Source organism: Copadichromis virginalis, linkage group LG17, assembly GCF_057382275.1.
Source record: "Copadichromis virginalis isolate Kocher_CV1m ecotype Utaka linkage group LG17, C_Virginalis_male_GT1.1, whole genome shotgun sequence".
NCBI lineage: Eukaryota > Metazoa > Chordata > Actinopteri > Cichliformes > Cichlidae > Copadichromis > Copadichromis virginalis.
Window position 1 is genome coordinate 20,455,235 of NC_140634.1, and position 10,531 is coordinate 20,465,765.

A 10,531-nucleotide genomic window follows, 5' to 3' on the forward strand; every position below is an offset into this window, starting at 1 on the left:
TTCGTCTTCTCCGAAGGTCTGTAATGATATGTTTACTCACCACATCACTACTTATCATCTTTTGTTCTAACACTCCTTTGGCACGAGTTTTCCAAATATGTGTGTTTATTACACACATTACTAACCAAAAGAGTCTCCTTTTGTCGTCACACATTTTTTCTTTAAACAAACCATATTTAACTGCTTTAATATTAACATCCACATCATAGCCAATCTCTGTCATTTTCTGCCTGATCTCAGTTGTCCTATAACAATCCAATAGGAGATGTTCTAGGGTCTCATCTTCATCACAACCTGTCATAGGGCATTTCATGGTGGTAACAAAACAACTCCATTTTACCACCGCTCTCACAGGGAGGCGCCCGAGCGAGATGAGCCATACCACGTCTCTCATGCTTTCAGATAATAATTTGTCTTGTATATTTTTAACTATTGAAAGGTTTTCATCTTCATTTGCATACTTATATTGAATTACACCTTCATTTTTGGTTTCATTAATTTTTTTATAGATATTTTTCGTATTATCTTGGAGAAAATTTAAACTATATTGTTCCCATTGACTTGATAAGTCACCGAACATAAGTCTGTGGTATGGAACACCCGCTCTGGCCCTGCCCCTTTTCTTTTGCCACAATTGCTCCTTCCCTCGAACCCACGGGGCACCCCGAGAAATTGCGCTTTGAGTAATTTTTATAAAAGGAATTCGCAAAACAATCTCTAAGTCTGGGGCTCCCAAGCCCCCGTGCTTCCTACTCTTGTACATAAATTTCCTCTTAGTCACTTCTCGATTGGATCCCCAGATAAATTTAATGCACATCTTACTTATTTTCATTACAGTTGTTCTCGGGGGAGGAAAAATTGCGGCAAGGAAAAGAAGTTTCGAAATTATGTGTGTTTTTACAATATTAATACGTGTTTTATAATTTGTATCTTTATTTTCCCATTTCATAATTTCCATTTTAATTTCATTTTCTTTCTTATTCCAATTTAGTAAACTAGAGTCAGTATTATCAATCCATATACCCAGAATTTTAATCTCCCTACATAGAGAGATCATCATTTTAGGTTGTCTGGTCGGATGTCCAAGCCACACCCCTTCAGTTTTGTCTTGGTTCAGTTTGGCACCTGATGCCTGTTCGTAATGGTGTAATAGCAGCTACTGAATTCCCCTCATAACAATGTACAGCACAGAGCAAACAATGTAAAGCTGAAGGAGCGTGTGGGCGTTAGCTCTCCTGCGATGTCATCATACTTTGTGAAAGTCCTGCACAGAGGAAAAATAACCTGCATGGTGGGTAATTTTTCCTCTAGATCAGATTAGAGCATTTTTCCCTTTTTACTCATTGGGTCACTGGGTAAGATTTAAATAAAAAGTGATCCAATAAAAAAAACCAAAAAAACACAATATATATTTTCCAGCCACTTTATTAGGTGAACCTAAAAAAATCTTAATTGTCTCATTTAGGCATGTAGAGATGAGTTCAAACTGAGCATTGGCATGAGGAAGAAAGTGGCTTGGTTGGTGGTGTCAGACGCACAGGTCTCAGTGATCTGCTGGGATTTTCCTACATGACCATCTGTAGTGCTTACAGAGTAAGGCCTGAAAAAGGGAAAAATATCAGCAGCAGTTCCCTGGGAGAAAATGCCTTGCTGATGTCAGAGGTCATTAGAGAAGCAGCAGCAGAGACCACATCCGTTGGCGAAGATCACCCTGCAGGGCTCCCTTGTCACTGACAAATCAATACCGTAGGAGCATGCCGTCTCTCATGGCTTTTGGTTGCTTAACCTCTAATTTGTGAAGTTCCAAACATGGAACTTGAAATTAGATTTGATGTCATGGCGTCTGCATCCATCAGTGTGTGAAAAGTTACGCTGCGACACTGAGACGTGTGGCATGAACAGCATGAAAGGGTGGGTACATCCTGCTGTATATACAGGGAGTGCAGAATTATTAGGCAAATGAGTATTTTGTCCACATCATCCTCTTCATGCATGTTGTCTTACTCCAAGCTGTATAGGCTCGAAAGCCTACTACCAATTAAGCATATTAGGTGATGTGCATCTCTGTAATGAGAAGGGGTGTGGTCTAATGACATCAACACCCTATATCAGGTGTGCATAATTATTAGGCAACTTCCTTTCCTTTGGCAAAATGGGTCAAAAGAAGGACTTGACAGGCTCAGAAAAGTCAAAAATAGTGAGATATCTTGCAGAGGGATGCAGCAGTCTCAAAATTGCAAAGCTTCTGAAGCGTGATCATCGAACAATCAAGCGTTTCATTCAAAATAGTCAACAGGGTCACAAGAAGCGTGTGGAAAAACCAAGGCGCAAAATAACTGCCCATGAACTGAGAAAAGTCAAGCGTGCAGCTGCCAAGATGCCACTTGCCACCAGTTTGGCCATATTTCAGAGCTGCAACATCACTGGAGTGCCCAAAAGCACAAGGTGTGCAATACTCAGAGACATGGCCAAGGTAAGAAAGGCTGAAAGACGACCACCACTGAACAAGACACACAAGCTGAAACGTCAAGACTGGGCCAAGAAATATCTCAAGACTGGTTTTTCTAAGGTTTTATGGACTGATGAAATGAGAGTGAGTCTTGATGGGCCAGATGGATGGGCCCGTGGCTGGATTGGTAAAGGGCAGAGAGCTCCAGTCCGACTCAGACGCCAGCAAGGTGGAGGTGGGGTACTGGTTTGGGCTGGTATCATCAAAGATAAGCTTGTGGGGCCTTTTCGGGTTGAGGATGGAGTCAAGCTCAACTCCCAGTCCTACTGCCAGTTTCTGGAAGACACCTTCTTCAAGCAGTGGTACAGGAAGAAGTCTGCATCCTTCAAGAAAAACATGATTTTCATGCAGGACAATGCTCCATCACACGCGTCCAAGTACTCCACAGCGTGGCTGGCAAGAAAGGGTATAAAAGAAGAAAAACTAATGACATGGCCACCTTGTTCACCTGATCTGGACCCCATTGAGAACCTGTGGTCCATCATCAAATGTGAGAGTTACAAGGAGGGAAAACAGTACACCTCTCTGAACAGTGTCTGGGAGGCTGTGGTTGCTGCTGCACGCAATGTTGATGGTGAACAGATCAAAACACTGACAGAATCCATGGATGGCAGGCTTTTGAGTGTCCTTGCAAAGAAAGGTGGCTATATTGGTCGCTGATTTGTTTTTGTTTTGTTTTTGAATGTCAGAAATGTATATTTGTGAATGTGGAGATGTTATATTGGTTTCACTGGTAAAAATAAATGATTGAAATGGGTATATATTTGTTTTTTGTTAAGTTGCCTAATAATTATGCAGAGTAATAGTCACCTGCACACACAGATATCCCCCTAAAATAGCTAAAACTAAAAACAAACTAGAAACTACTTCCAAAAACATTCAGCTTTGATATTAATGAGTTTTTTGGGTTCATTGAGAACATGGTTGTTGTTCAATAATAAAATTATTCCTCAAAAATACAACTTGCCTAATAATTCTGCACTCCCTGTAGGTCCATTCCTTTAAGAACAAAATACATCTTTTCTGTGCTATAAATTGCTTGATACGATATGAATTGATATGAGTAGTTAGGAAAGCTTTTTTTTTCAAATGATGACAAACAGCAAATGCAGATTTTTAGAATAAATGCAGCTTCTGGAGCAGCTTCCTTGGTTATTTTTAAATGCATAGAAAAATCCTGTTTGGATCCTTGGACTTGTATCAAAACTCCCAGCAGTTCTGCTGAGATGTCATTCACTTCGAACGCGATTGTGTTTGCAGTTTTGCAAAAAAAAAGAAAACATGTTGCAACAGGTCAAAATTGTTATGTAAGGCTGATGCAGTGCCTCATCTGATGCACAGCTCCTCTATTTCACAACAAACTCAGCAGCTATCAGAGGAAAATGCTGAAGGTAAAAACAGAAAAATATTACTTTTGTTACTGTTATAAAAGTCTTAAATTGTCAACAGATGACTGATACACTCAGCACCTTTGTGTTAGCTGCAAGTCTTAATACCATCATCGGTTTTGGAGGCATTCTCACACCCACGGCCAACAAAATAAAAGAAACCAGATAAAGGAGCAGGCCACTTGATCCCTCATGTCAAAGACGGAAAATATAACATCCCAGAATTCAGTAAGCGCTGAGGGGAACTGGGTGTTGGCATCTATCACATGACCCAAGGTCATTATTCAACCACTGGAAGAAGGCATGATTACAATATCCTTGATCTGGAGCTAGATTGTGGAGCAGTGTCTCACTGATACAGAGACACAGCCAATGTTAATGGTCCAGTGTGTCATGGAGTCCCCCAGGGATAGACTCAGGGGCCCTTTTTATTCTCTCCGATTTACTTGTTTATTTATAAGCTTCCCTTGGGGATATCGTTTGCAAACATGGATGTGCAGGTAATATTCTCTTTCACACCCTGAGAAAGGATGTTGTTAATCTGTTGCATAATAATGGTCTAAAGCATGCTGTCATCAAATTTCCACCAAATGTAGCACAAAACGTGACCTACTTTTCAAAGGAAATGTTTAAAATAAAAAAATGTTTATTGCCTACTTAAGCTGGTGGTGCAATTTCCATTCAGATACTTTTAGACAGTTACCAAAGTATATTAATTAGAAGAAGGCTAAATACTATTGCAGGACAAATAAAGTCAAGTTTTTAAACTAGTGTTTTTTTCCCCAGAGTTTCTTTATTTTTATTTTTTTAAATTGTCTCCATTCTGACCTTTTATATAAATTTTCAATTTGTGCAAAACAGGCAGAAGAAAAAGGTTTGCTGCTGCTAAAACATATATAAAAGCTAAAACAGCTACAAAATCTTGTTAAAAAATAAATTAGCTAATACTAAAAAAATAGCTACAAATGCAGATTTTGTTAAAAACAAATAAATAAATAGTTACATTTAGATTATAGGGCATTGATAAACAGCTATTATTAAAAAAAAAAGCAAATTTTCATAGCAATAGATAACAAAAGTTAGATTTTTGCTCAAAACTCGAAATCCATTTTTGTTTTGTGTAAAAAGGAGCATATTTTAGCTTTGGCTTTGTCAGCTATGTCTAAAATATGCTAATATTCTTCAAAAAGATTAATATATTTCAGCTAGTTTATCAAGTTTTAGCCATGCTTTGCTATTTGGCTAGCTGTTATCAGTCTGTTTTAATCCAGACTAAAATGTATCTCATATTTTCCAGAGGATGAGCTCAAAAGATTCCCCACACTCACTTAACCCACGGTCTCTCCCAGAACCTTTAAATGGTGTCTGGACCCCCAGGGAAACATTTGCCCAAACACCTTGGAGAGAACACAGGAAACACAGGTGAGTAATCACATCTTACAATCACTTCTTTGCGCCCCCTTTAATTCTAGACCTCCGCACACACATCTCCATTAGTTCTCCTTACTGGTAAACCTTATTTTCTCTAAGTCACAACCTTTTCACAGACAACCACCACAGTCCTTAATGAGGAGCAGCTGTACAGGACTTGAAACAAAGGCTACCAACTGATTTTAAAATACCCAAAAAATATTCAATAAATAGTTAAACTTCTTGTGTGGAAATGTTCTCCTGTGCAAATCCATGCTTAAAGTGCGATGCTAAACAAAGTGCTAGATAAGGTGCTTTTTAATCATGTTAAAGGTGCTCCTAAAGTGCTATACAGATTATAATGTAAATAGTAGTAGGGAGTCTTCTTCCTTACAAAATGGCTATTTTTTATATGCAGTTTGCGTTATATATATTAATAAACTCATTTGAATCTATTAGTGTAATATATTTTATTCCAGCAGTTTGAGTGCTCACAATTTTGTTGCAATAAAAGGCTATTCTATTCTAGTGGATGGAAAGATGCATTAATTTGTATTTTTTTTCTTAATTTGTTAATTAAAATATACACAATTTTTCACCATGTATCACAGGTCTAATATCTGACGGTGCAGCCTGGGAGTGTTTAACCATGTCTTAAACATATACTGATACTCCTACAATATTAAGAGTTATGTGAGCTGAAGTCGAAGATTTTCTATACAATACACATTTTCCTTAAATGTAATTTTAGGTGCAAATATATATATATTTTTTTATCAAGGACTGAAACCATGTTACCATTTATGATGAAAAGTCATGCTTTAAATGTGTGTAATATCTGTAGAAGCTGGTCTATTTGAAGTGAATGTTGAATGACGAATTCTATAAACGAGTTTTTGTTTATGGCGGCCCATCCGGCTGAAGAAGATGCTGCAAGTTTAAAGCATAAACTTAGAAAAATGTCCATGTTGCTAATGAAAAGCTAGGATGATGCTGTCACAGAGTGTGAGAGGCTGCGTTTGCTCTGTCCTGGAGTTCTTATGTCTGTTGCATCTTAATGCATACATTAGAAAACAAAGCCTCTCCACAGCTTTATTTAAATTGATTTATTAAAACATTTTACTACCCAGCCTGCATGTCAGCGCTTTTTGGTAAGTGTTGCATAATACTAAGATAATAAAGCAACATCTAAACAGGTGTCACAGACCGGTTAGACGTGTTTTTTTTCTTCTTCTTTTTCTTCCAAGCAATTGTGTAAATTCCAGTTCTTAATCCACCAGGGACGACGACAACACACACACACACACACACACACACACACACACACACACACACACACACACACACACACACACACACACACACACACACACCAATACTGAAAGAAGGAAATGATGTCACTGGATAACTATAATTAATGTCTCTTTGCTGATCCTGCGCAAGCACACCTTGAGTGAGAGTTAATTTCCTTTTTGTGTGACAGTAAACACACTGACCTGCGTGCGTGCGCGTGTGTGTTTGATGAGGTTTTTTTGATGGCCTACATTCTGACGAGGGGGCGGAGGTTTGAGGTGTATAAAAGACGTCTCAGAGTTGCCTTCTCTCCACAGCAGCACCTGCTAACAGGTCAGGGCTCTCTCTGAGAAGCAAAATTATTGCTTTAAGGTGAAGCTTCTTCAGGACTTTGTTCTAATTTCATATGTTTCTCTGTTGCAGGTTGAAACTCTCAGACTCTCTCTGCAATCTAAAACGACTGAGATACACCTATCCACCTGTACTATGAAGCGCAACACTGCCACTGTCGCCTCCTTCTTCCGTCCCGCTGCAGCTGCAGTTCTCCTTCTGCTTTTCTTCGGCTGGGACGAGCAGGCTCGGGCACACCCTGTGGACCGTCCATTCAGCCCGGTGCTCAGACATCCGCAGACCTATCGGGACGTCGGGCAAGTGTCAGAACATGTGAGTAGTCAATTTGATTGTAAATTTGAGACATGTTACAGAAACATAATTCTGAATTACATTTGAATGTAGTTTTACATTAGAGAAATTCTGCATTTAAAAAAAAATTGTGGTGATATTCTTCAAATTTACTGCTGCCTTATGAATGACTGCGGTAAAAAAATATAAAGGGACGCATCAACTTTAATCCAGAAATTTTGGCTTTAAGTCTCACACTGAACTTTAAAGTATATATAATTATTTAAAAAATATAAAATAAAAAAAGGGTTATAGTTTTGGCACTATTTGTACTCCACAGTTTGCAATCAGGAGCTAAAATCTGTAAATGTGTTCACTTTAACCCACATGCTGCACAAACTTAACCACTTTTAAAACAAAAAAATATAAATGGAAGCCTATTTCATCTCTGATACATATAAATGTTTTACTAATTTGGCACTAATCTTGCTCCGTAGGGTTTTAAGCATTGATTCACATTTTAAAAGGGATTTTATCAACCAGAGGAAAAAAATTTGAGTGAACCACAATTAAAAATCAAGTTGATTCAGTTCAATATTTGAGAAAAACAAACTGGGCTGATTATCCATCACCATCAGCGTTTAGGATCCTGTTTTGACTCAACTTGAATGCATGAAATGAAGAAAATCCAAATAAACGTCTCTGTGTCTCTGCAGTATCAGAGGATCCAGCCGAAAGACGACGAGGACGACACCAGTATGAGAGTGATACCCAGAGTTAATGCTAAAGATGTGAGTAATCTAAACTTTAAGCAGCTTCTTTGTATCAGTACTTTGACTTGAAAGCAGTACTTGTAACAGAGTACTCTGAATATGTCCACTCAAGACGATGAAACAGCCTGACCTCTCATCTCCCTTCATTGTCTTTAGCACCACTTGGAGATCTGCTGCCTGCACGCCAACATCCTGGACTATTACCTGACCAACATCCTGCACCACACCAACAACGACCATGCCCAAATGCACCGGCTAAAGACCAACCTCCACCGCATCAGCACCGACCTGCAAGCCCACGGCTGCGTAAGTGTTCCACTTGATGGATTACTTTAGCAGACAGTGCAGGAAGCAAACGCCTTCTATGTGTAACAAATTAGCAAGTTATAAGTAGGTGTTTTAACCGGGGTGGTATTTATTGGAAATGTTAAACGAGACATGCACAAACTCCACTGTAAAAAGGACAAAATCCCACATCACTGCATGCTTTTAAAGTTCTCCTCCTTCATTTGGAGGATGGAGCTACTACAAACTTTTTGCAGCCATGTGTGGCGGCGCTGTGGTTGATCCTAAAATCGATAACGACTTTCTGTGGTTTTGTGCACACATAAATAGAAGAGATGGGACTGATAACAGTTGCTAACTTTCTCGATGTACCTCTGCAGAATGTCACTCAGTACCACGACCACAAAAATGCAGTGGATTTTCGCACCAAGCTTGAGAAGGTAAGATTGAACTTTCTTTTAAAATGCAACTTTATTCTGAAGGTTTGTTTTATAAAGAAGAAGCACAGAAGGAATAAAAAAAAAATCATGAAATCAGGAGGCGATTAACTTCGGAGGAGGGCTCAGTAATAAGAGTGGACTCGTCATGCTTTGACCTGCTTTCTGTAACGAGGTCAAGAAGTCCCTGGGTGGTTTCAAACTGCTCCAAACACTATCATGGTCATCTCAGACGCAAGAGGGGCAGCCAATAGGAAGAAAGCTGGGTAAAAGAGATGTGGGGAGGGAGATAAAAAAAAGCTTGTTTCAGAAACAAAGGGCCGCTGTAAAATAAATCAGGGTTATTTGAATCCAATAAATCATGCAGAACTGCAAAAGAGACTAAACTGACAACAATTTTGACACTTTATCAATCTCTCAGGTTGTTTTCAGTGTTTTTTAATCCGTAAATGACAGAAATTAGTCAGAATTCATGTTTTAAGGGACAAAATTTTATGATCAGCTTTGAGGATTTACATTTTCATAAGTTAATTCCAAACTGTTAGTTGGACACAGTGAGTAATGTGATGATTTGTACAACTTGGTATTCACCAGATGGCAAGTGGATTAAAGATAGAAGATAATCCGCATGATCATAGTACAGGAATTTAACGGTCAGCTTCAACCTGATGAATCTGACAAAGAGCCCACATACAGATCTAAATACCTGAAAACTGCAGGGCTTCCCTTTGGCTTCTTTTTGGGACTATTTGTAACAGCGGACTGATACAGATTTGGTGCTCTGCTGCATATTTGGATGTCCTATAACTCACCCTGTGTTTGCTTCTGTTTGCTTCAGATGGAGAAAATGAAAGGCATCACCAAAGCAATCAGCGAGCTTGACATCCTGTTCAGCTACCTGCAGGACTATTGCGTGGAGCCGAGGAACAGCACTGATGCCTAACACCGCCATATTTATCACCAAGTTTTATACCAGCAGCTTTTATACTTCTATTTATTCATTTATTTAATTTGAGGACATATTTAACATTTTATAAATATACAGTTAAAATATTTATATTGATTGAAGTATGATTAGTCAATGGTCTGAGTTGATTTATTTATTGATGATCATAACATTTATTGACAATTTTTTAATGCCGACTATGAAAGGACTCTGGCGTTGGACTCTCACGTTGCCATGTTATGGCTGATTGTTACAGTATTTAAATGCTGATGTTGTTGCTGTTGGCTGTAATGAACTGTATAAGATTTTGAAATAAACATTTTTAAGATTTTATCCCCTTATTTCATTTTTTAATCATATAATACAATGGCTACATGATTTCTGTTCACTTTTACACAAGTTTTACACGTTTTGGGGAAAAACCAAAAACATATTTGACAGAAAATAAGAAAAAAAACCCTGGTCTCCTTGTAAGCTTCCAACCTGCCCAAAAATATGCCAATGAGAGTACCAAATGTAAAAGGAAAATAACAGGAATGCAAAGTTGAGAAACCGACCGTCAGAATCAGAATACTTAATTGTTTTGTTAGGTGCTCTATTCAAGCTTCAGGTAAATATTCCAAAGGTTAACAGCAGTGATACAAACTGTCCAGGTGTCACGGAGAGGAGGTCTAAAGTTTGAGAGCTGCAGGTAGGAAAAATGTCCCGTGTTGGAATGAGTCTACTGCTCGTCACACTCTTTTGAAGATCCGGCACATCACGGAGGCGCCGCAAGGGACTTTCCAATGTTGTCCGTAGTGTGGACAACATCGCTGTCATGCAGTGTACACCCATTTATTTTAAAAATACGCAGAACCAACAAATGCTAA

General features: G+C 38.7%; 1 protein-coding gene across 1 annotated transcript; it reads left to right on the top strand.

Annotated features, from left to right (window-relative positions):
• The first annotated feature begins 6,236 nt into the window (after positions 1–6,236).
• LOC146689350 (uncharacterized) lies at positions 6,237–9,996 on the top strand. Its single transcript, XM_085437397.1, has 6 exons — positions 6,237–6,933; positions 7,024–7,263; positions 7,938–8,012; positions 8,151–8,300; positions 8,660–8,719; positions 9,555–9,996. The coding sequence occupies exons 2-6, from the start codon at positions 7,087–7,089 to the stop codon at positions 9,657–9,659; spliced, it is 567 nt and encodes a 188-aa protein (XP_085293523.1). The 5' UTR covers positions 6,237–6,933; positions 7,024–7,086; the 3' UTR covers positions 9,660–9,996.
• Positions 9,997–10,531: the final 535 nt, after the last annotated feature.